The sequence below is a fragment of the Acanthopagrus latus genome, chromosome 23 (genome assembly GCF_904848185.1).
Source record: "Acanthopagrus latus isolate v.2019 chromosome 23, fAcaLat1.1, whole genome shotgun sequence".
Classification (NCBI taxonomy): domain Eukaryota; kingdom Metazoa; phylum Chordata; class Actinopteri; order Spariformes; family Sparidae; genus Acanthopagrus; species Acanthopagrus latus.
The window spans coordinates 16,520,718-16,547,728 of NC_051061.1; the positions used below are offsets into that span (position 1 = coordinate 16,520,718).

General features: G+C 40.0%; 1 protein-coding gene across 5 annotated transcripts in view; it reads left to right on the plus strand.

Moving 5' to 3' along the window:
- Window positions 1-27,011, plus strand: part of asic2 (acid-sensing (proton-gated) ion channel 2) — a 349,310-nt gene that overhangs the window by 214,929 nt on the left and 107,370 nt on the right. For 4 of the 5 annotated variants that reach the window (XM_037088403.1, XM_037088402.1, XM_037088405.1 and 1 more), the window contains one exon: window positions 17,396-17,515. The exons of the other annotated variant lie outside the window; for it this stretch is intronic. In XM_037088403.1, coding sequence (XP_036944298.1) covers window positions 17,396-17,515 — 120 coding nt within the window. The remainder of the gene's footprint in view (window positions 1-17,395; window positions 17,516-27,011) is intronic. 5 annotated transcript variants of the gene reach the window in all.

Below are 27,011 nucleotides of genomic sequence, written 5' to 3' on the forward strand. Positions count from 1 at the left end.
GTTGGATGTTAGTGTGTTTCTCCATGCATCCATCAGCCATTGATATTAAATACATCTGACACAACGGTCTGGCCTCAAAGATACTCTAACATAATGATCCTCTCCTTCTTTTTAGGTTCCTTGCCCTGCATGTTTTCGATGTTTCCCTGCTCCAACACCCCTGATTCAGATGAGCGGGACGTTATCAGGCTTTAGCAGACCTCACTGATGAGCTGATATCTGAATCAGGTGTGTTGGGGCAGAGGTCCTCCAGAAACAGGCTAAAAAAAAATGACTGGTTTACAGAATGATCGTGGTCATTAAAAAAAACATTGCTGACCGCACACTGATCATTTGTTAGTAGTGCCAAACTATCCTTTTACATGGGCTCCAATATGTGATCTGATGTTCTCTGAATATGAAATACAGGCAGTGTTTCCTCATAACTAATAATGGCATAGCCCCCCCTCTTGGGTGTACGTCTGCAAGGCAGAAGGGAATAAAAGTCCAAAATGGGGGGAATGATCTGGAGTAAACATTATTAAAATGGAAAACATGGGGAGAATCACTGTTTCAGTATTCAATTCAAACACATCCTGCAATCCAGCTGCTTGTTGATGTATGTGACAATATTTGCCGAGAAAAAATCACAGCACTCCCAGTCTCCCTTCTTGTTTTGTCCTTCACAAGCGCTGTGAAAGATAACTTTGAAGTGAAGGAGATTTCTCCAGTGGCACTGACAAGGACTGCAGATAGTAGTAATGCAGATTAGCTGTGGATGCGTTTTGTTAGTCCTATACTCAAAGGTAATGAAAATGTACCAACTAAAATGAGGCTTGTCCGTCAAAAGAAAATGGATGAGAACAGTCTTATAGTCTCATACATCTAATAGTTGTATACATCTAAATAACATCCCTCCATTTGTGTGCATATACCCATATCAACATTTGCTATTGTTGACACGTCTTGAAATGCAACAGTGAACCAATGAATTGGAAGAAGCAGATGACCTTGAGCAGTGCAAGCGATCCAAGTTTCAAAACAAAACAATAGCGTTTGCAAATGTTTTATGAGGAAGGAAAATGAACTCAAAATGTTTGTCGTGCCTGAGGGGCACACGCAGTGATAGAAACAGAACAGTGTTTGCTCAGTGTTTCTTAAATTGGGTTCCAGGAGAAACTCAACTTTTTCTTCCCAAACTCTGTAACAGAAAAAGAACAAAACAATAAGTAGTCCACCTTTTTCCCTTCTAGAGCCTAAACGATAGTATTCAATACTCCATTGACCCATTAGAATTAAGGCAAGATGGTGAACATGTATATATTGTATTTCTCATAAACATACCTTTGTCAGCAGTGGTCTATCCATGTATTTATTTTTTTTTTTGCTATGATGTGTCTGGGGTGCCTCCAGTCGGCTGCCTGGTAAATCCTCCACTTCACCCATTTCAGTGCAGAACGGATAAATGGCCGCACATATGCTCGATGGTAATTCTAAGGGCTTTGAACGACCCTTGAAACGTCCTGTTTCCTCCAACAAGTGTTAGAGTGTTGACTTGTCTACATTCTGCAAAAGCATTTATGCTGCTGTCACAACCCGTAAAGGTACATTTACGAGAGCGTCGCACAGGTCTGCATCTACAAGGAGCTGAGCAAAGTTGCTTATGCTCTTGAGTGCCACAATTTTGATTGAGAGGGCAGCTAGTCTTCTTACAATCTGAGACAAAGTGTCATGACATCAGTGTCCTCACTCAGTAAAGTCAGCATGTAGTAGAGTATAATGAGGTCGTGACCTTGAGTAACACAATGGAGCTTTTTTTAAAATCTATTTAGAGCCCTGATTTTGTCTGTCTTTTGCACACACATAGGTAAGTTTTTCCCAAATTCCATTTTTTTGCGCATTTTTTTTTTTACCTTTTACTCTTATTTTACTACCAAAAACAGTGTGTTTTTAATGTAAATGACTAAAATATACACAAATTAAATAGAAATTATAGATTATTATTGATACAAGAAGAAAAAAAAACTAGCACATGCAGTTTCAAATATCCCTTTCATTTATTGATGTATAGATTGTTTTCTGACTCTGATGCATCAGCTATTAATCATCATTTATTTTTAAGTACCTATATTTAGTTATCCTATTATTTTGTTATACATGTAGCAATAAAAGGTTAAAATTTTATGTTATCAATGACTGAACAATCTCTTGTATCAGTTCTCTTTCCCTGTTCCTCACATGACTTTTGGACAGTACGTGGTCATTGCACGTATTTTACGCTTCCAGTCAACTGAGTGTTGGCAGAATTTGCAAAACAAAAGTTCACCTGACACATGCAAGTCGTTCGGGAATTGCTCGGCTCTGCACTGACGGGTTAATGTCTAGTTTCTCAGTTTTGAACTGGGGGGGGGGGCTCAGTCTGTGGAGGGGGCTTGTTGTGCCGCCTAGATTTGCTTCCCTCCGTGCAGTTTTCCTCAGACATACATTCCCCTTCCACACGAAAAACAGTATTTCAGTGAAATTATTTCAAATTATTCCATCCATGATTCCATGTTCTTGTAGGTGATGTGACGAAGGGACCAAAGATTTTATCAAAAGGGAGCCCAATGCATGACTCACAGAGGCAGGCAGGTTGGAATAATAAGAGGAGAGAAAACATGAAGGTCATATTTGTAAGAAAAGTTCATTTTTTTTGTAAGGCAGATGACAACAAAGCAACAAGGAGCATCATCAAAATACTGAAGAGTGATACCAAAACAGACCTTAAAGCCGCAGGGAACAAATTAGGAATACAAAGGATACTCTAGGACTAGAGAGGCAGACAAACAAACAACGATTTAGTAAGGAGAGTAGAATAGAGAGAGGAATAAACACAACCTTGCACAAGGACCGGACATGGAAAGTAACACATGAGCGATGTGGATAGATTCTACTACTAACCCTAAAAAAGCAAATGACCTAATCAGAACCATAGCAATAGTTGATAAATGCAGCCAAATATATTAAGCCACATTGCTTTTAATGACTTAACAAGTACAGTGTTATCAGTGTACATCTTTTTATAATGTTTTAGAGGAGGACAACACACTTCTAATTTTCATGACTAGTTCTGCGAGGGTTTCCAAAGGAGGCAGAACTTGTACAAGTTTTGACACAGCAAATCTTGTTAGAGCTATTGGATTTTACATCATCCATCTTTGCTTACATCTTAGCCTTTCTTCCATAAATTGTTGGTTATCTCGGTACCTGACATGAGAAGCAGGAAATTATCAGCATCTGATGCCTCTCTAAGTAATGTGCCAACAAAAGTAGAGAAAACGCCTACTAATAAAAGTGGAAGGAAATGATTTATCAGGTTTGATAGCTGCATATTAGTACCTGTTTGTCTTTACAATGAATCCCTCCATTGGTCTCAGTATCAGTCAGATCTCCATCTGTATGAGTACAAAATGTGCTTCTGTCAGCCCAACAGTCCTTGTTGCTTTCATCCTGCATGTGCTCAGAATGGATGGATCCTTTTGAAATTTGAGAATGAGCTCAGATTACCATTTGAAACACACCGTCATGAGTACAAGGGCAACAGGTGAATGGTATTTTAACATTAGCATTCAAAAGCATGCTGTCTTTTTACTGTCCAGCCTCTGTAATAGACATCTGGGCACTCGACTGTCACTATTCAGTATAGATTAGATTAGAGGCTGTTATGTGATGTCCAAGTGAATCCTGTTCTGTAAGATTCACATTGTTCCTATGAAATGATCTAATGCTGTGTGCTTATAGAGGTCACTGCATCAAACACTGGATTACCAAGCCTATTCTATGAAAATGAAGGCACTAATGAGAAGTGGAGGCTAACAAAAGCAGTGCTAATGAGGAGCAGTGTATGTCTCAGTGACTTACAGGCCCACTCATTAGGACTCCCTTTTAGCCACTGGCTGGCTGACATTAGCAGGTGGCCCCTCTGCCAAAAGTACTCTGAGGATATCTCAGCGTGCGTCGTCTCGGGAAATCAAACGTTACATCGGATCTGAAAGGGAAGACGTGTGATCTAAGGGGAAGTGTTTGTTCGAAAGGGAAGGTGAGGCCTGAGTCAGACAGCGTCAACAGCATTATAGAAAACAGCTTTGAGAGGATTAAAGATAGTATTTACTCCATTCTCACTGGAAAGAGACTGTTTTTTAAAAGCGTTTACAAGCATTTGAATGAGGAGGACTATTTATGTGACTATTTTGCAATATTGTAACCATTGGTAAAGGTCATTGGAGTCATATTGTCTAATTGGCGTACTTTTAAATATGTGGCCTTTAAAACCATGGGGTTGGAATCTAGAATAAAGGAGATCTGGCCTGTAACCGTCTATCATAGGCTATCTTCAACCAATCACATCAACTGTAGCAGAGCTCCACCAGCTGAAACAGCTGTAATCTTCTCGAGATGATACATCCGTGATCTCAAAAGTTATGCCACGAGCATGATGTAAGTGTAAAGATAGTGAGAACTGTGTCATGTCCTTATTTATTGCTCCAACTGACAAGCATCCATGTCACTGAGAAGTATCCGTATCGATATCTGCACTAATGAAATACTAACAATACCCATTCCGAGGATTTCTGAAAGATTTTCTCTTGGCACTGCATTCAGATTTAGTCAATGGGACTTCGAGATTGTCAGACTTGGCACCGAATGTTCTGTGACGCTTTTTTTTTTTAACACATTTTATCTGTGTAATTTCTGGCAGACTGTTTGCCAGATAATTCAGAAGTAGTCAGCCTGAAAGTTTTTAAGGACGCAGATCATCTCCCGAGAACTTTATGAATAAAATTAGAGCAGGTCCTGTTAGGTGGATATAGAGGGGGGGAAAACCCCAGTCTTTTGAAGTTGAAAAAGCATAGATTCATTACTTTTGAAATATTTCGTGCTCTCTTGCTGCCCTTACTCTGTGCCTCCTGATTTCTCTGCATCCATTAAATAATGTTTAGATAAAATGAAATACACATCTCAAGATTATACCTAAGAATCTAGTGCTCCCTAAAGAAAGAGTTACTTTTGTGGTGTAAATATAAACCTTGTTTAATGGTTTAGTGTAATAGAAACTAAAGCAGCTGTTGATCACTCGTAGCCCCCACTGGCTGGTTATGAGGAGTGAGGAATCAGCAGCTGATAGCAGTAGGCTATGAGACAGAGCAGTCAATAAAATAGGCTTTTAAAAAATTGTGACTTACTGCAACCATGAAAATGTCCTTGTTTAATCAACCTACATGTTTTAATTTTTATATTTGATATTATGTGCTAATAAATGCCATTATTTGTCTCTTTGTTAGACATTTTATGGGTAAGAAAAGCTTTGCCTTATTCAGTGAAAACAGGAAACGTCAATCAGGCTTAACACAGACAAGATATGCATATGATGCATCAGTTCATTTTCAGTTCATCTTACACTCCAATTGACCTTTAATCGGATCCGGATCACTAATCGCCGCATGTCAGCCGCTGTTAGATTAGAGGATTAGGATTTTAACATCAATTTGAGGACTAATCCTATCAAATTTAAGTGTTTGTTTTTGATCTGAGTCCCTAGAAGAACGTGATTTGATGTGTGGATATTCAGGGGGAAGAGTGCTTGAAAAGAATCGGTGAACTGTTGTATAAACCTTGCTTGGCTTGCACACGGTGTACTTCTGTTTTGTTTCGTCCATAATTTACTAAAGTTCAGCAAGTCTGAGGGTCACTGCGGTCCAAACCAGGGAACAGAGAAGACAGTGAGAGAGAATTTATGAAGTGGTTAAAGTAGTAAAGTGGTATTTTGTGTGCACGCCTTGCTTTGATCACCATTGCTGTAAATTCCAGGGGATGTTTTTGTGCTCCACGTGTTGATTAGTCTGGTGAGGACCGCCTGAAGGTGCGAACAAACACACCCACACTTGAGCCCTGCAAGGCTACAGCAAGCTGGCATGAGTGAGACTGATTAACTTAAAACCCGTGTTCATTTACATACATCATGCTGCGCTTGATTCAATTATTTTTGGGTGTGTAATTAAACCAGCTGAATTATATATTGAAGCTAAAGTTGTAGACGAAAAAGAAAATCCTGCTGAAATCCCAGCACGTGTGCTCAGAATGACTGTAGGGGGATTTTCTTTTACATGTGGTCTGTTGGACATTGATGAAAGTGCCCGTGTGAAGCTTTTGTCATTTTGCTTTATGGTTTGCCATTTCCGAGAGTGTCGATAACGATTCTCAATTGACAGCGGCTACCTGACCTCCACTACTCCATTTTCAGTCTAGTAACAGTTTGCCTGTCTGAAAATATCTCCCCTGTCCCTCGGCACATTTCTTACCCCAAGAGTTTCGAGTCCATTGAGCACATTTTTAATATGGAGTCGGCATCAAGGTCATTTATTGATGAGGCTGCTCACTGATAAGTCAGCATCCACTGTTGCCAAGCCTGGCACCGTCTCCACTGTAAACAAAGAAGTGTGGATTAAATGATTACAGCAATCAATTCTGGAGCCATCTATTAACTTTATGTAGAGGGTCCAGATGGGCAGAGGCAATAATGTTATTCCCTGGAAGAAAGGAAGGAAGCAAGTGAGGAAGGAAAGCAAACAAATCAATACATACTGTAGATAAAAAGAAAGTCATCATCAAATTTGGGCAAGATGCAGGTTTTATTTAGTGTCCTGGAGCCAAGTGATGGCAATAATCAGATTTTTGTGTTTGCAGTTAAAGGTCTATTGTGTAGGATTAGTGGCATCTGGTGGTGAGGTTTCAGATTGCAACCAACGCAACACCCCTCGACTAACCTTCACCTCACAGGCTGCCTTGAAACACAAAAAATGTGAAAGGCCAGATTTGGTGTGTCCGCCCTGGGCTACTGTAGACACATGGCGGTGTATCATGGCCAACTTCATGAAAGACGATGGATCAGATGGATCAGATGGATCAGATGGATCAGATGGATCAGAGACAGTCTGGTTAATTCCTATGAAAGCTGCTCACTGGCCCATGAAGCCAAAAAACATTTGACTTTTGGGGTTTAAAATTACCCAGATCTTCTGCTTTGTGGGGCTTATAGAGTGTGTGCACTTGAGACTTCAGTGAACTGAAGACATCAATAGTTGACAGTAAACAATAACAATGGCTTAACTAATAATAATCATCTCCAAATCGATCTCCAAATACTCATTTGACTCACAGAGCGTTTGATTCATAAAGAGTATGTATTTGTGTCAACTAAGAGATGTTTTTAACACACAAAGTCCAGACACAGCTACAATAAGCATACATATACAGATCCTTCAAACAATCATAAGGACAAACACATCAGCCTTAGATGAAACTTCATGTCAGTATTCTGCTGCAAAGACAACATCATCAGCACACCTAACCTGCAGAGCTGTTTGTCATTTGCACCCTGCCACTAAACGAATAGAAGCGGAAACAACTTTTTCTCTACACCCCATGACTAATTTCTGTTGTTTAAATGCTGATGAGATGTCTTTGCTTGGGTTACAGTAATGTTTTCAAATCATAGCACATTGCCCGACTACTAAAGCTCGTTTTAGCGAGCTGTAAAGCCTACATTCTGTTAAAGGACCTGCAGCACTCTGTACTCAGTACTGTCGATGCCTTTATTTGAATGAAACCCCAAGGTACTTCCCTTCACAGATCGTTATTTCATCGCCACTCACTCCTCAGAACAACACATATCCACAACTACTTCATAGTCGTTGGATGGGGGGACGTAAAAGGTTAGTTCTCCAATGAATGTAGACTTTAAAAGTGGTCTTCATAGTTGATGAAAATCCCTTGTGATTTTTGTTGCCAGAGCAACAGAAATAAAACAAGAAATTCTGGTTCCAGAAGTTATTTATTTATTTATTTATTTATTAAATATATATAACTCAATTTGTTACCTGTATTAAAAAGCTATAAACAAAAAAAATACAGCTTTGGAAGAAAGCCTTTTGAAATAGTGTGTCCTATTACTCATGTTGTAGAATATGGAAATAAACCAGTGAAAAATGCTTTACTTAGGAGGTATTTGTCAACACCATCAGGTGATCATTGAATGATAACTTTGCAGGAAGATGATAAGCATAAGTATTTACCCAAGCCATGTTATAATGACCTGCAGCAGATCGCTGACAGCTGAGGTAATCAGATGTGTGATGTAAACAACACACAGTTGACATGTTTTTCTTTCCACATATTTACTGCTTCTATTTTCTACTTTAAAATGCCTCACAGTAGTGTGGATCTAATGCAGGTAACCTTCAGTAAATTGCATTACTGCTGACCTGTGCCGACACGCGTGACCTTTAATTTAAACTCCATCTACTGCAACATGTGCTGGACAACAGTGGAAACGGCTGGTTGGGCAAAAACAGGAAAAGGACGCCAATGTTATATATTTCAATCATGTCTCACACAACACCCACTCTTCGTCTGTAAATTGAACGCTGTGATACTTGAGCGTTAGCTTAAACGAAAAACAACTCTTTTCATCCACCGCGAGTTCTATCTCCTTGTACACCCCGAGGAGATAATGACCATCGTTTACAGTCTGTCACTCACCCAGAACACATACGTCAGAGAAGGTTGAAAGATGTTTCACCATTGAGGGATCATTGTATAAATAAAAATAACGCTTTAGGTAGGGAAGGAACACTGTGAATTCAAGTGTGTAAACGAGGACTTAATTCTCGAGATCAATGTGATAATGATTGTATGGAGGATTGTTTGGGATTTAGATAAAGTTGTTCACTGGAGCATGCAACATGTTTTACGTAACTTGCAGCCTATTCACCCCCATGGAAGGTGGCCATATAGCATCTTGGGGTCTTTTAGCAAAACGGGCAAAGGTCTTTTTGTGACGCTGACATAATGTTCTATAAGTCACAATTTATAATTGGTTACCCCGGAGTGGGCTGTTTTTTTTGGCTCAAGCAACACATCTCTTGCACCCTGTATGAAGTGTGCAGACAGAGCTTGCCAGCCCATAGGTTTGCAGGGTGCCTTCACTGTCAGCATACAAAGAATTTGGCTGGGTGCTAAATGGAATGAACAGCCACATTTCTATCCCTTTTTCCCCTGTTGGGTAAGGATAAAAAGCATTCAGCTGAGCGTCCCTGGACCTGAAAGAACTCTTGATGTTTCTGCTGGTGTAAAGGGCAGGTTTTACGTTAGGCTATCGCTTCTCTTTTCAACTCTTCTAAGCTTGTTGCTGAGGCCAAAGTAGCTTCCATGGGCAACTCACTGACAGGTATAAAGGTGGTGGATTCATGATTCATGCTGTGACTGGCACTGACCAGTTGCCTGGCTGGACAAGCTCCAGCTTCTTTGAAGTACCCGGATCAGCTCATGCATCAGGCAAACCCAATTCTTCTTTTTGCCTGGAATTAGTTTTACCACTGCTAAAGAATGACCCTAGGGATGAAAACATCAGTCTGTACACCACTGTGGTCCAACATGGAATATCCTGACAATGTTTTGATGGCTTTCCATGAAATTTTGAACAATTTCATCATGAATGTGCTAAATTACATCAATGAATCGTAGTGATTTTTGGTGTTCCCTGTAGGCTAGCTAAATTGTCGGCTGTTTCTACTCTTAATGACCACCGCCCTGTGGCACTCACACCCATCCTGATGAATTGCTTTAAGAAGTTTGTTCTCCAGCACATCAAATATAACATCCCTGCCAGCCTGGACTCTCACCATTATGCTTTCAGAAACAACAGATCCACAAAGTCTGCCACATCTACTGCCCTCCACTCTGTCTTCACTCACCCGGAGAATGTGAACAGCTGTCAACTGCATCACAGTTTAAAAAATATATTTAAATAAATGTACATTGTGCCCTTACATTTAGGACCACAATTTAGCTGTGGTGTGGTTTTCAGTGGCAGTTCTCCCCAACTAATTGGTGCATTGCCTGTACGTCTGTGTATTAGTGTTGTCATTTTCAGAATGATGCCAGCATTTAGCTAAATCCACAGTTGTGACTACTATCTAGGTATAGAACTGCTAACATGACTGTAGTCTCTTATTCTTGTTCTCTGATATAGAAATATCTGTCTCAATGCTCTGGAGGAACTACATCCTCCTTCAGCATCTAAATCTCTCTTGAGTTGACATCCGTTTTCTCTTTAGAAGACATAAGTGCAGTACATTCATCACCTCTGTGACCGAGAGCAGGGTATACTAAGGTAAGTAACCCAGGTGTGGAGATCCATTTACTCTGTTAGAGCATGGCAGGGACAACTGTCATGATGGTACTCTGCATGTGATTGGATTTTGGGTCTTGAATTAAAACACCTGGTGTAGAATGATGGCCAGTGTAGAATGGTGGTGCCATTGGATGTATTTTTACTTGTCAAGTTCACCTTACCTTAAGCAGTGACAGGGACATTGATTGCCTAAGAACCAATGATGTGTTATACTGTATCTGCCTTCAAAACATATAAGGCCTCACTCATCTTCCTCCTCAGAGCGATGTCTGCTGTAGGGAGAGAAGATGTGGCCTTGAAATGTGTGACCAGAAACACATCTACTGCTCAAATAGCAGTGTTGGACACATTTTTGAGGAGGAGAGTTACGACACCTTCTTTTGACTCTCTTTCAGACAAACTTCTTTCAACAAGGCAGGAGAGTTTTGGAGGGAAAGTCTGCCTGGGGGCGAAAGACAACGATGGGTTCTGAAGCAAAAGCTCTGGGGGTAACACAGGGCTGTCTGAGGTTGTCATAGTACTTTGTTGGCTGGACTTACGTTTTGTATTGCGATGACAACCATTGCTCTGACTGGTCATCCATTTATGCACCTCAAATTGCATTTTTGTTTTGTCATGTTTTACCATTTGTGTCTGCTGCCAGATTGTTTGTTGGTTGTTTTTTTTCAGCAGGATTACACAAAAACTACAGAATGGATTCCCATGTGGAAGATGGGTCTCAGCCCTCAGTAGGCCGCACTAACTTTTGGTTTGGATCTGGATAAAGGAACAGATCCAGAAACCAGTTTGTTTGTTTTTTGACAGTTTGATCATTTTCTGTGTCTATTTTATGGATCCTGATGAGAAAAATCGGTATTTGAATAACTAGACTTGATAGAGACATTGAGAGCTTACCTCCACCGAGGCCTAATAATCTCTTCAAATACTGAATCATACACACCAGCCACCTAAATACATTTTTTTAAAATGATGATTCATGTGTTTTTGTGTTATCCCTCTGAAAAACCAACAGACCAACCAGGGACATGGGCGAAAACATCAATGACATTGATGCTGATAATCGATAATTACTTGCTTCTCATGACTAATATGTAAAATGAAAAATACATACACACCCACACTGTAACAGATTGCTGTATATTTATGGTGGATTTACAACAGTGTCTTACTGTATTTCAAAATAATTTTAAAATACTGTTAGATATTCATCTCCCACATGTAAATTAACAGTTAAATTAGTCATTTAACAATTACAGTAGATAACTGTAATTCAACAGCATGAAACAGTATTTGTAATGCATAGCTGCAAATGTATGGTGGATTACAACAGTATCTTCCTGTATTTCAAAATAATTGTAACATAATGCTAGATAATATTATTCTTTAATCCCTTCTCAAGTCCAGTCATTATCCATCAGCATCTTACTGATGATTGCGGGCTTGTTTTTCTATTTTGATGATAACACTTCTTTACTGATCAAACTCCTCAAGCTACTCAGTTTTGAGTGACAATATGTAACCTAACTGGCTATTTCTGAACATGACTTTGAAGAGCACAGCTCCGTCATATAATTCCAGCCAGAGAAGTCCATGTGGAGTTCAACAGAGCAGGTAAAGTAAAGTTATGCTTACCCCCTAAAATTGTGTCCAGTGTTATTTTGTCTCTGTGATTATTGAACTGTTGACATTTCAGATGTTTTATTAGGTCTGTTTCATTAGTTCAGGTTGCTGAATAGGGCCAAGTGAAGCAAGCTCTGTAGCTAGCTTGAGCTCAATTAGCCGTAGGTGTTGCTGACCTCCAGTTTTTGGTTTTTTTTTTAATTGTAAAATGTATGTGTCAGTATCTTATCATTTATTGATTTAACTTCATTAACTTCATTGCACACTAGTTTTCCAGAGGTAACCCTCCCTAAACATGTACTCATCATCGGTGCCTGAGGAGACCAGCCAAACACTGCTGTCAAGTACTCACTGTTCACTATTTCTTTCTGCCCCTCTTTCCTTTCTCCACATCCACTTTCTATTCTTCACATGCAAAAGAGTTGTTTTCAAGCTAAACTGTTACACTGGTCTTGATGATTTTTTAAATCAGTGTTACACTGTTCCTGATGCTATTTTAATTCAGTGTCTGAGGTCATGCTCATGAGTTCAATAAAACCTCTCACTAATGATTTTATTGGAGACAGTTTGTTCCAAATATGGTAATGCAATACCTTTTCATTTTTGAAATACACACGTTGTCAATGTTACTAATCTTACAAAGTCTGCTCTTTTGTGTTCTATACCAGGGTTCTCAAACTCATTACTTAAAGGTCTGCATCTGATTTTTATTCAAGGTCAGAGGTTAGGAATGATTGGCAATAGCAACAAAATTCAATCAGTTCAGTTATGATTATGTCTCTTCATTGAGCCGGCATGCATAGAAACTCTATGTTGACGATGGAAACTGAGGCAAACACAGCTCAGTTTGGTAGACGTTATTAAGTTCAATAAGTTATCAGTTGAATAACTTTAACGGTGTTAGAGTGCTCTGCTCTGTGACTTCTGGTTCTTGGTTCTTGAAAACAGCGTCAGAGTGAGCACTCGTTGTACTGTCAACTCTTTGCTACTCTCCTCCTCCGTGTCCTCCACTAGCTTGTCCTCCTACTTTTCTTCAGCTGAGCACAGAAAGATGAACAGTGATGAATGCATGTTGTAGCTGAATGTGTTTCTGATCCACTCTAAGCACTAGAAGGCAAGACATTAGTAAAATACAAGAAAAGTCAAGCTGTGTGTTTATAGTAGGACTTTTGGATGTTGACTGGCTGTTGGGATGAATGTGGTAGCCCAGGGCTGGGTAATTGAGAAGCCCTGCATACGTTGTTTTTAAATTGGTGAGGGTTTATATGAATGCAAAAATAACAGATTTTATAACACACTGGCATATACTGTAAAATTACCATAACACACACTTCTCCTACTGTACTTTACTGTATTCCAAAATATGGTAATATACTGTTAAATAAATTATGGTAGATGTGCTGTAAATTTACCATAACTCATAATCCTACCATCATGTACTGCAATCCAAAAAACGGTATTATACTGTTAGATAAATTGCGGTAGATGCACTGTAAAATAACCACAACACCCACCGTTATTCCACTGTCATATACTGTAATCCAAAAAATGGTAATATACTGTTAAAATGAATAACAGTAGTTACATTGTAAAATAACAGTAAAATATTGGTGTCCCTACTGCCAGTATTTTACTGTTTTTTTACAGTGAAATTCTGTACAGTGCAGAACATGTTTAGCTCCCTAGTCTACACTATGGTACCACATAGGCATTGCAGTTTGGTGTCATGAGCACAACTACTTTTTCTTCTGTGTTTGTTGGTGGACTGCAAACAAATATCATATTCTACCTCCTGGAGCGGATGGTGTAGGTGCTGCAGTTGTAAGGTCAATTAAAGCACTTTGCCTTGTTTTATCACCTTGATCTATAATTGAATTACTGGCTTACAGTCAGTAATATAAATTTACCATTATCAGACTGCTAATTTATCCATAGAAATAATACAATAGAACTTTCGTTAAGAGGCACAGTTAATTGTCAGTACCAATATTCAGAGTGGCCCTGAAAGCTGACCATAGATGTGTCACACATGATCGTTCAAATGAAAAGATGTGACGGTTATGGTGCTTTCAAATAAAACGCTGATTGAAAATCTGTTCCAGTCAGTCCAAGCCGGACGAATAACTTGAGCTCATCTTTAATTCATGTGAGCACTTACACTGCTGTGCCACGGCAATCTTCTTCTAAAAGCGGATTCCCAGAAGGGTCAACATTTCCTCAGGGAAACAGCTGGACAGGGGCCTCCCAGTGAATGTCTTCCACGCTTCTCCTCCTGCTCTCATCCTTCTCTGATTCCTCTTGCTCCTTCAGAAGAATCCAGTCATCATAAGTGTGAGGAGACTTAATGATGCATGCTATCACTGCAGTCCAGGCTGGAGATTAAGGAGCTTGAAGATTCTTCTGCTGTAGTGAGGATCATCAGACAGATGTTTTGAGGGGATAAATAACTGTATTTTAAGTATAACGCATAAAATTCGAATGCCGTTTGTTACTTTAAACATGGAAGCTTTTTTTGGGGTTTGAGGATAAATTTAGTTTTGGGTATTAGTGAAGTTTGAAAGGAAAATGTTGACGCGTGTGCCTGTCTAACTTTCGCCATCAGACCACAGTGGCTTCATTCAGTTTAAAATTAAAATGTTCTGTTTAAGATCAAAGTACCAGAACTCATGCGTGCAGGCTTGCTGAGGGCGGTGTGGCTGATGGTGCTGACAGTGTGCAGCGAGTATTTCCAACTCCAGCTACACCACTGCTGCTGCAACTGCAGCTGCTGGTGCTGCTGTTGCTGTTCACGCTGATTCAGTAAGATTCTCCTGTGGCAATTCCCTGCTGTTTAGTAAGTTATGGAAAAGGAAGGAGAAAGAAAAGTTGTTTCTTTGCTGAAAATTGGCTCTTATACATATGATTCACAACACTGGAGAGCGCTGAAGGATCATCATAACAACTTTAAGTGTGACTTATGTTTAGCTAAACTCCCAAATCACAGGGAGCTGACACTGCAATAGCTCGGCAAATTTAGGGATTAGTGTTAACTAGGGACATCGATGGGAGATCACAGAAATGATAGAACTGAATATTGTTGAATACAGAAGCTTCATGTTATTCATCTGAATTACCAAATTGCAAATTCAGATGTCATTTGTGTTTGTGCTCAAGCTGCAACACTGCTACACTGAGTTAGACAACTAGAGCTGATAATCCAAAGCTTAAACCATGCTTTCAATTACGTAACAAACATGAGACCTAAACATACTGATACAGAAGGTGGCAGTATGTCATTTTAAAGGTTGCTGCTAGTAAAAGTGTGTTGGAGTTGTAAAAGTGCTGCATGCTGTTGTAAAACTTGGCTTTACCTTGGTAGAATTTGGGTTACCTTTCTTTTCTTTTCTTTTCTTCTTTCGAGCCCTAACCATAACCTGTGTAAGGAGCATCATACCAGTGGCATATGTGAGACATAGACAGATAAAATGCCTGAAAAATCCTTTAAATCATTGCCGTGTTTGTACACACTCCAAAAAATGAGCTGTTTTGGTCTAGTAACTAGTAACTAAAATGATCAAAATAATGTAATGGAGTAAAAAGCACAAAAAGATTATTGAGTAGGAGAAGATGTAAAAACTGTGCTCAGGAAAGTGAATGTACTTAGTTACATTACATCACTGCTTATCTGTATTGACCAGGAGAAACAGATAATTGTGGTTATCGGTGTCAGCTGAAAAAAAATCCATGTCATGCATCCCTAAGGAATGCTTTTGGAATCTGCAGGGTGATAATTTGAACCTATTTCCACGCCAACCATCAAGATTTTCACATTTCCAATTAGGGAGTAATCAAACATAAAATCTAGCTCTTATACTGTACAATGTCCACGTGAGACGATACTGGAAATGGAGCTTTTAATGTAGTAGTATCTGGTTACATTATTTAACACTGATTTAGATAGAAAATTAAAGAGAAGTTGACAAAAGAGTCGGAATATAATGAAGATATTTTTGGTCGGCAAAGATGACCATTTTGCCACTTACTATTTTTGTCCTTAGAGATTATTTTGCATGCTTGTGTTGGTGAGGGAATGAAATACAGCAGCGGTTTTGTTACCCTGTCCTCCTCACTGTCTGTTTGTCTGTCTGTGTTTTGTCCAGCAGTGGATGTGGCTTTAAAAGTAGACAGCAGCTGGATATGTGAATGATTCAAGGTTGAAGTTGAGAGTTCCATCGAATGGCGAAATTGACTTTGGCATATTTCATCTCTCCAGTCTCCCAACTCCTGCATCATTAAAATTGTATTGGGAATTAAGTAATCATTTTTTCAGGATCCCTTTGCATATCTCGGGATGTGTTAAATTCCCAGTTTTATAAGAATTAAGTCTGCTCGCTGACATTTACCCCCTTGGATTTCAAAATGTCAGACACTTCTGCTACATTGGCCTGACACTGTTCCCTTTGGGGCTTTTCCTTTTAAATCCAGATAATGTCAGAGAGGTTACAAAATGTAGGCCTTAAACCCACATGTGTGGAGTTTGAGTCATTGCAGATGAATCTTCCATGATCACTTTTCAACAGCAGCTTCATGGCTGCCCTCTGTGGCATCTCAATTGCTTCACCTCAGCACCCTCGTCTGGCCTGGCTCAGTGTCAGCTCATTGTGTTGCTGTATCTCTGCTATTTTTGAGCTATGAACTATTCTGAAGTTTCCTCTTGAGTTCAACGGCAGAAAACCCTTCGAACTCTAATATATGTGTCATAATAAAAGAAAAGAATGAGTGAGGATTGCCTCTACTGTTCAGGTCAGATAATTATGTAAAGTGCATTTGATTGACTTGCATGGCTTACTTTTTCCACTGTTTGACTGATTGTGGGTGTTAACTGTTTTCTGAGTAAACTGCCATGAACACACAGCACAATTATGCTGCTTTCCATATTATTCTCAATGCTGTTTCTGCGTGTGCAGGCGTGAGCACGGCGGTTGAGTAGCGTCTTGAAGGTTATATACAGCACATCTGACTAATGGCCCGGCTCTCTGTACATGCTCATGCTAATCACTTCTCTGATTGATTGTGCTGCTCCGAAGCACTAATAGCATCATTAGGCAGAACTGTTGCGGCAGTCTCAGGCTCTGAGCTTTCTGTTCCCTCGCCGAGATTTTCCTGATCCTTCCTTTCATTATTTAGAAAGTAGATCGGGACAGGTTCATTTTAAAAATAATTGGCTTTGACTCCAGATAAAGACAAAGTAAAAGCGTGAATCCGAGGATGGTTAAGGTTTTCCTATTTGTTCCGCCCAGGCACGTCAGTCCATCTGGAGCTGCTGTTACCTTGGAAACCTCAAGACAATTGTGTTGAGAAATGACAACAGAAAAATGTTACAGCAGTCACACTTGTAATCATTAGAGAGATGGTGGTACATTAGCACCTGGATTGTGTTTCTGCACGGACAAGGCAAGTTTAAAGGAAAACTTCCAAATTGATGCAAAATACTTATGATGTAGTTATTATTACACAAAACCCTCCACCTCAGTGTGGTGTATCCTGCTTCTGTTGGCACAAAATGGCCTCCCTGACAATCCTCAGATGCAGCAGCAGCTGACTCTTCACGGTGCAGTTTCGACAGCTGAGGGACGTCTCACACGAGAAGTCAGCCGTCAAGGCCAACAGGATGGACATGCTGCCCCTTACCAACTGTTAAATGCGGTAAGGGGCTGATAAGTACTGAGTCACAGTCTAACACACACGAGAAGCTTTGAACGCAGTGGGAGTTAGGATGCTTGTTACAGCTGGCATGCTGCAGCCCTGATCTCAGGAATCCAGTTAGTGCAAGAACATGAGGGAAACGTTTGGTTTCTCATATCTGGCCCCACAATAATGTCATCAGTTTGATGACATTATTATGGCGAAAAATTATATTTAATTGAAAAGGAATGAACTCTTCAAGGGGAAGATGTGATTAATTTATTCTTCTGCTTAGACAGTTTCGTCCTTAGCATTCTCTAATGGCTTTATGCATCAAGTTTAACTGTGTCGATAACTTTAAGATCTCAATACAAATTACCTGTACTGAGTTGTTACTACAGCTGACTTAAACACAGAAGCATAATAATGGACACAGCACCAGGGTAGAACATTACTGACTCAAAGTCTTAATAAAAATAAATTACAGCTGCAACTAGTGATGATTGAAAAATGGTGGAAATTGTTTACTATTTGTCACTAAATTCTTAAGCGATGTCTTAAAATGTCTTTTTTCTTTCCCCCAAAACGCAATTACATTCAGTCTACTGCCACATAAGATAGAGAAAAGTGTCATCACTGTTGAGAAGCTAGAAACATAAAACATAAAATTAATTTTACAGTTCTGCAAACCATGGATGCGTTCACATCTGTACGTATCACACATACCCACGGTGAAGTTTCTACATGATATGTCATATCACATACACATACATGTAAATGAGCTGATTTTCATGTTGGGAGTTACAAAGACTGGCGGTGGCTGACAAGCCCGAGACCACTTTTCACTGGGGTTTTGACTTTTGTAAGCACGACCCAGTTGTTATTTTCAAGGAGATGTCCAGTCATTTTCCAGCCACGTCGACTGCAACAGAAATATTATGTTTTTGATGAGACGTCAGGACAATTTCAGTTTTTTTCCTGACCAAAGTGGATTTGTGCCCAAACCTAACCAGATCATAGGCAGAAGGTTGTTCTAATATGAAATTGTATGCAGCCATGTAAATTGTGGACATTTATAGCAAGGTGGGTACAGCAAAAAAGTGTGATATGGCAGAGAACCACAGTGAAAAAACAGCAAAGTATCCATCAAGCTAGAGATCCCGTGAGACCAAAAACGTACCTAATATGCCAGTGAATAATTCATTTGCCAAAATGTAAAATTCAACAACTTGATCATCTAACAGGATCACAGCACTGTGCTGAATTTCTTCTATTTTTTGCCTCCTGGTTCTCAAAAACTGGTCCAGTACTTCGTGCCTCGTTAAGGGGAAACCATCCAAAGCTTTCAGTGTTTTTGGAAGCAACAGGTAAGTGAAAGAGTGACTCATTTTCAACATATTTCTAATTGTCATTTAACCAAGCAACTGAGAAAGAAATGTAGCACAGTTTGGTTCAATTTCTCCTCTTGCATTAGATTTCAGAATATTTCTAATGACTAACGGAAAAAAAGGCATTTTTGTTTAACTTTTTAAACACGAGAATCAAAATTTTCGTCTGCTTTTGAATATAATTCAAATATGAAGCTGACAGAATATTGATATTGCGCAAATGCAGCATTGAATTTAATTGGATATTACCCACCAGCCATTACACCTCCATGACCATTCCCTCATTCGTCTCATTAATTAAGAGGATGCACACTTTCCTGTATTTCTTGTCACACATGACTATTTCTTAGCTTAGGCATTGACCAAAAGCTATTTTGTTAAGAACAGAGTTCAAAAGCATTATGTTTGGTGCTCAAGCTGCTGATGCGCTACTCTCAAACTTCTGTGTTTCCTGTGTAAAATGTAGATTGTGTAAATTGTTTTCAAAGGTTGATCCACCGACTTCATTGTGACCGGAGTTTGCAAAGTGAGCGCATGGCCGAGGGGAGCTGTAAAGGGCAGGAGTGTGTGTGCAGAGCGCGGCTGGGATGTTGCCAAACTGTCAGAGAGTGTTTAGGTAGTGTCAGCTGGGGGAGATTATTAGTTTAACCAGAGCTGATGTTGTAATCATAGGGATGAGAATCCAGCTGGATAAACAAACTACCAATTTAATTAAAACAAAGACACACTTATTTAAGCATGCGTTTGAAGGATCCATTCAGCCCTGTGAGTACCCACCAGGCCTTCATTAACACGGCACGTTCACGCACATGTTAAAACACCTGCACCTTTTTGTTGTGATTTGTTGCTCTTTAAACTATAAAAGGCCTCCCGCTCTGTCTAAATGTGAGCCAGGTGTGGGGCCTGATCTCAAGCAGCTGCTCCCAATTGTCTTTAAATCAAAAAGATGGTGTTGGTCGGATGAAAAGAAGTGAAGCAGCATGGAAATATGTGTAGTCAATTGGAAATTTCACTATCAATGAGATGAAAACACACACGCAAGCACGCCCACATAAATACATATGATGTATGTATGATGTAGACTATGTCCCCAAGCTACAACCCCCGATTCCATAAAACTTAAAACAAAATGCAATCATGTGCAGTAAAAGTGTTCCCTTGTTTGAAACCTGTTGCTGGCATCAAATTCTTGTACCGTATATCGTTGCCGACATGGAAACAGGGTTTTCCAGACATCCCTTCACCCAGTAACACTCTCCGGCTCCTCCTGCGGGACCCAGAAGCCTTCCCATGACAGATGAGACAAGTAACCCCTTCAGCAAGTTCTGGGTCTGCCCCGGGGTTCCTTACCAATGAGACGTGCCCAGAAAACCTCCAACGCAGGAGGCATCCTAATCAGACACCTGACCCATTCCCTCTTGACGCAGATGAGCAGCGGCCCTACCCCGAGCTCTCTTGTCGGAGGTTGTTACCCTATCTCAGAGGCTGAGACGAGCCACCCCATGGAATTGATCTCAGACTTTCGATCACTACCCAGAGCTCATGACTATAAGTAGGGGTCAGAACATAGATGGACACGTAATACACAAGCTCCCTCTTCATCACCATGGTCCGGCCCAATGCTCGCAATATTGCTGATGCCACACCAAACCGCCTTTCCATCTCGCGCTCCTGTTTCCCGTCACTGGTGAACATGACCCCGGGATACTTGAACTCCCTCGCTCAGGGAAACAGCAATTAACCCCCAACCGTCAGGTGGCACATCACCATTTCCTGGCAGGGAACTCGGAGGTGCTGACTGTCACCCTGGCCGCTTCACACTTGGCTGCGCCTTGAGATCCTGTTCATGAATATCACAAACAATAGGGAGAGAGGGGACAAACTTGGCCCACCCACTGAAAACGTGCTTGACTCTGTGCCGAGTATTAGATATTGAATAAGCATATATTAACAAATCAATGAGATCTATGAGGCCGAACATTAAATATATTGGCTTTGTACTGTTTTCAATTGAGTGTCTGTCAGAAAGGATTAGCAAATTATCACATTTTGTTTTCTTATGCCTTTACTCTGAGTCCCAAATGTTTCGAAAACAGGGGTTGTAAATGTTACGAGGAGGTTTAATTGAAACCAAAAGACACGTTGGTCTCGGCAGCTTAGGTGCTACATGACAAGCATGTTGACATTTTTCAACATAATTGAGCTAGCTTTTATTGAGCCGCACAGTTTTGTCTTCTGACCATGGATGTTAATCACATATTAATTAAAAAACATGCCAATACCAGCTTTGTTGGAGTTACATTGGGGCCTCAGCAGCTGCAGCTCTGTGTGGCCTCCAGGCACCCTCGAGCCAGCCGGACTGGAGTTAGTTCTCGATTGATTAAGCTAAAAATGAAATGCATCTGCTATTCATTAGTTGGCATGAGCTGCTTATCCTCAGCAATTTCAATTGAATTGTTGAGGGAAAAGACAATAATTTTGGTCTTGTAAGGAAAAAATTCTCAACATGTTTCATTTGTTTTCATTAGTATTTTCGAAAGGCATTGTAGTTACGTGTTTTGCATGTTCAAGTTCTTGGTTATATCCCTTTCTAGACCCCAAATCCCTGAAGACATCATTAGTGGTTTGTGTAGTCTAATGTTACTTAATCAAAATTTGACCCCTACCCCACAACCAGAGCTGTTGAGAAATCTCTGCTAGATAGAAGTCACAAAATGAAATCGCTCTTACCAATTACATCCACCGGTTCCCCTGTGGATTCTTCTACCCTAGTCAGGGACTGTTCCCTTCCTGCCCTGAAGCTGATTTCCAGCTCACTGCAGACTCCATCATTCTCCATGGTTACATGTTAACTTTTACCCGCAGAGGCTTGTTTTGTCATTTCCTTTGAGTCATGTCACCTCCTGCCCCGATGCAATTGGCGGCGCTGCCATCAACAGGTAGACTGAACTCAGCTGTGATTCTTCCTGTTCTATGTATGGATTTTTCTTAAGACTTTACAAACAAAATGAGTAGACGGAGAAGCCCAAAGGGCAGCTCTTGTATAATTTCATCCTTTCTGTGAAATTGTCACGTTTTAATTTTTTAAAGGCTGCACTGGCATACTTTAAATTGCTGGTGAAAGGAATGTGACCTCCCTGACGGAACACTGATAACTCATGTTTATGAAAACAACTCTAAATGTGCTTTGTATCAAAAGATCCCAAAGGCAAAATATTTGTTCCTCTCAATCTCTACAAAATGAATAACGATTTAATGTGTTACATTTTCTCTGGATGGATTCCCTTACTTCTCATCTTTCATTCTCCTTCTTTTCTTTCATGTTTAAACTGAAGTGAAGATGCACACAACTTCTATAAAATGACATCATGACTGTTTGCTATGTAAAAAGGTGCCACTTGCACACATGTAACTCTCACCCACCTCTGAGGTTCATGAGTAAGTGTTAAGTGTTTTGGTTTTCAGTTGGCAAATTTACTCTTTGGCTCCATCTTCAATTTTGTCTTATCCTTAAAATACTGCTGTTATCAGTGAGCAAGCTTTAGAAATCCACACTATGTTACACTACAGACGGACAAAGCTAAAGAACCAGACATTTCGAGTAGTAGTTCCAAATGTTTCACAAAAAAGTTGAGACATTTGTCAGGCGCACAGAAACAGAAAGCAATTGTTTGCTTACACAAGTCACAGCAACTGTACAGGGTAAACTTTACTTAATGGACGTAACGGTGAGGAGATGAGGTAAAGACAAGAGAGGATAAAGACGTCTCTAGTGGGTGCTGACTTCAGTCAGAGGCAAAGCTCAACACAAAAAACACTTAGTGCCTGTTTTTGTGGTTGCGAACGATTTACCACAAGGCTGATTTGCTGGCGACACTGCTTGCTTCATCTCTGATGTAATCTCGTTACTCAGATAAAAGTGACTTCTACATTAATATTCCTTATGGCCTCATTCAGATATGCTTTGACATTTCACTGAACGAGCTGCACACTCACCCACTATCTGGCACCTGGTGTTCAAGAGGAAGCAGAGAGGGAGTTTAAAAAAGTTACGATAGTGAGGAGGAAGAGTGTTGCACGGGCTGCATCAATGATTATAAAACTACTTTGGTACAGCAGCAAAGCGTGAGGGGCACTAATCTCTGCTTCTTACTGTGAAACTTCTGACAAAGGTTCACATCTTTCCTCACCACAGGTTAACTGATTCTGCAGTATGTGTAATAATAAGTAGAGCAAACGCATTGACAGTAAGTTAAGTAGGGAGTCCCATTAAGAGTTGACTACATGCTGTATGTAAAGGGTTTGCATGACATTAAGATATTCAGCCAAGCTGCTGACACTAAAGAACAGGGAACCTGTTGCTCATTGACTATTGTTGTAAGATGGTTTTTAGATATCTCTTTGAAAGATTTGTGGATGGACTGATCTGGAATGAGAAAATCAGTCCATTTAGCACCTTGAAATTAGATTTTTTTTTTTTTTTTTTTTCATGTTCCTGAGGTAATTTCAAACTGATTCTGTGCATAAGGACTGCAATGGTAGATATATTATAATTGTCTTTGGTGGTACAAGACATTTAATCTCTCTGCATGTGAATGTTTGACCTTTTGCTGCTGCACGCTTTGACATTAATGTGACAGCATTCAATCAGACTCTAACTGATGTGATATGGAAGGTACAAGGCCTGACCTGGCGTGATAGCCGTCGCAACTTTTTTTCTTAACATGAAAGTGACCAAAGTGCCCTTTTCAAACACGAGATTAAAGCTGAAGTGTGTGTCTGAATCAGGCTTTCTGAATATCTTACCATAGTCCGCCCTCATGCTTAACACATTTGTTCTGCAGGCAAAGGTTTTTAATGCCAGTATAAGCCAGCAGTTAGTTGAAGCTTGAATCTTTAACAAGGATAAAAACAACAATACTCATCAGCACTGCAGCATCCTGTGTGTGTGTGTGTGTGTGTGTGTGTTTTTGTATACATATATATATGCCTTGTTAATCCACCCATAGAAAGGCACTAATGATTGCAGCAGATCCGGTGTTGAGCTCTGTAGCATCACTGACAGCAATTCCGAGATGATGGACAGGCCCCGGCAAAACGTCCAGCGCCTCATCACAAAGGAAGCCATTTCTAGATCATTCTATGAACCATGACAACAACTATTAGATGAAATGACGATTAAATGAGCCGCTACCACGAGACCATCAATCATTTGACTTAATCAGTGGCTACCCAGGGATTTATCCTTTCTGTTCATTTAAAAACTGATGATTATGGGGGAGAAGGCAGCAGGTGAAGCCAGCCCCAAGTGTAAACTCTTTTTTTATATTTCATCCACTTGACAAATGTTACTGCAGTCAGAATGAAAAAACTCATAAAGCAAAGAAAAGCCATTGATTGCTTTGCCTGCCGTCACTGTCATTTTAAATCAAGAAGGGGTTTTGATGAATCGCAGTCTGCCACAAGATGGCGGACACTGTTTTTATTCACCACCCTCATCTTTCATGTACTTGCCAGTGTCACGGCCTCACCTGTGCTTTCACTGACAAGGCCGACACAAAGTTTGTTCCCGTATCAATCATCGCTTGTCCTCACGCTTGACTCCAGTTTTTGCCGAGCCGCTGTGGTGCTATTCTCTGAACGTACCGGGGCTCATTAACATGAACGTATGAATGTTTAATTGTGGTTTATATCTACAGGCTGCTCTCTCACGGCCAGTTTACCGCTATGTGTCCTTTGTTCTGAGACAATGTTGTTGATAAAAGTGTACGGGAGTATTTTACAGGAAATGCAAGGCATGGCATTGCCGCTACGGAATGCTGTGTAATTGTATCTGACGCTTGGGTTGGCTATAGCCCTAATTAATCAGTGATTTCCCTTATGTTTTAGAATTGCAAATTGGATATGTTGAGCCTTTGAGCTGTTCTTTACACCGGCTGCATAGCTGGACTGAGAAACCCTCTTTATGGCTCCAAGCTAATTATTCAGCCCGTGGATCCAGGCTTTGGAAGGTTGCCTCTGACTCTAGCTGTAGGCTCTGTGTGTGTGTGTGTGTGTGTGTGTGTGTGTGTGTGTGTGTGTGTGTGTGTGTGTGTGTGTGTGTGTGTGTGTCCCATTGTAGCATACAGTAGGTGTTGGAGGGAATAAGTGTATGTGCATGCATTTGACATTTCTGTGTTCCCGTTCTTTGTATTGAGAGCGGTTATGCATTATACATGGATGTGTTTTACTCTTTCAACATTTTCACAGTCCTGGTTCCGCTGTTCGGGAAACAATGTTTTTCATTCTGCGTGTGTGTAATTCGCAGGAGGGCGTGCGCATGCAGTTTTGGGTCTCCGCATTAATTTTTTGTGTCAGTGTGAAAGGTTGTCTTTAGGCTCATGTGTGGGCTTCATGGCTCCCGAATTTAAAATGTCTTTTCATCACATATTCAAAGATGAGGTCACACACAGGCAGTTGTCAGGGGCTGCTGCCGAACATCCAGTCAAACGATGAAAAGGAAAGAGTGCTTTCAAGTCGAGAAAGTGTACTTAGTGACTGTTGCAGAATCTTGTGCCAAAACTCTTTTTAGTATAATTTTGTTAAGCTTGGTGATTCATGCCGTAGAACTGCAAAATGGACCTGATGTTGTGATAACGGTTCATCACTGGCTGTGTCAAAATATAAAGAAGCAGTCATAACATGGGTTTGAATATAGGACTTCCTCACAGCATCTCAGCCGAGCTCAGTTTAAAAATGCTCAAAATGTAATGCAAAGTACCCTTCTTCATCACAGTGAGAGAGAATGCATTATAGTGCTGAGTGAACAAGAGCAGAATCAGACTCAGAATCTATGTACTCGTATTGATGAAGCCCATTTATCATGACAAGAATGAACTAAAGCTTCACCAGTCAAGTAGTGAATTATGGTACAAAAAGTGTGTTTTAATAAGAAATAAAGTAAAGGGCTATCGTCCTTGGACTGAGTATACTTCAGCATTGATGTTGTGTGTGTGTGTGTGTGTGTGTGTGTGTGTGTGTGTGTGTGTGTGTGTGTGTGTGTGTTTATAGGGAGTCCTCTAAGGACACACTGCACGATTAAAATACTGCTCTAATACAAGATATACAAAAGAAATATGAAATTATGTTGCTTTCTTAAACCCACTATAAGTGATTTTTTTGTGTTAAATATCTCTGAATTCCAACGGTAATCACTGTTATTGGATGTTTAGTTTGTAACCCATGCTTGATCATGCTGTAAAAGAGAAAATACATTTTCCGGCATCCCTGCCCATTTTATCCACTCAGAACAGAGAACTCCAGAAAGAGGGCGGTCCTGACTGCTACTGTAAAAGGATCCTTCTGTTTGCTGCTATGTCTGGTGAATACCGCTCTCCCCTCATGTGGTGACGTAGAGGGGAAGGAGGGGATTGCTAACTGCAAAACAGTTGGCAAGCTAGTTTCGCTTAATGCAAAAATATATTTTAAAAAAAAGGGAGGGGGGGGTGTGTAGCCAAACAGTAGTCTTGAGAAAAAAATCCATATAAGGAATCATCACGATTTAGTGAATTAAAACATTGACATTAATATAGATTATTAATTTGTTGAGTACCTTTTCTTGGCACTAAACTTAGATTTAAACCTTTAAAACATTTTTGAAAATGACAACTACAATGAAATGATAAATGATTGTATAAACGTTTGGTAATAAAGTAAAACCTAACCTTGTCATAATGGGAATAAAACCCTGGTACCATGGTGACTGTATACATCAAAGATGACAAGTCCAAAAATACTAATAATAATAAGTGCGAGAAAATTGGCACTTATAATTGTATAATTATAAAAATTAAAAGTTTCGCAAAAACTCTACCAGGCGTATGTGTTTACTGACTGAAACTAAAATGAAAAGTCTCAAATTAATGAATACCTTTAAGTTTAATTATATCATATTTCCAAGCCCAACTTACATAAAATGCCTATGAAATAAAAAATGTCATTAAATATGTATAGTTAATGTTTAATCACCCCAACCCACACCATTTTATTCACATCCACTTCGTCAACAAACTACTATAAAATCTCCAGAAGTGATAAAAACTACTTAAAAGCCAGAAAAAAAAATGGGCTGAATTGCTTCCATGTCTAGC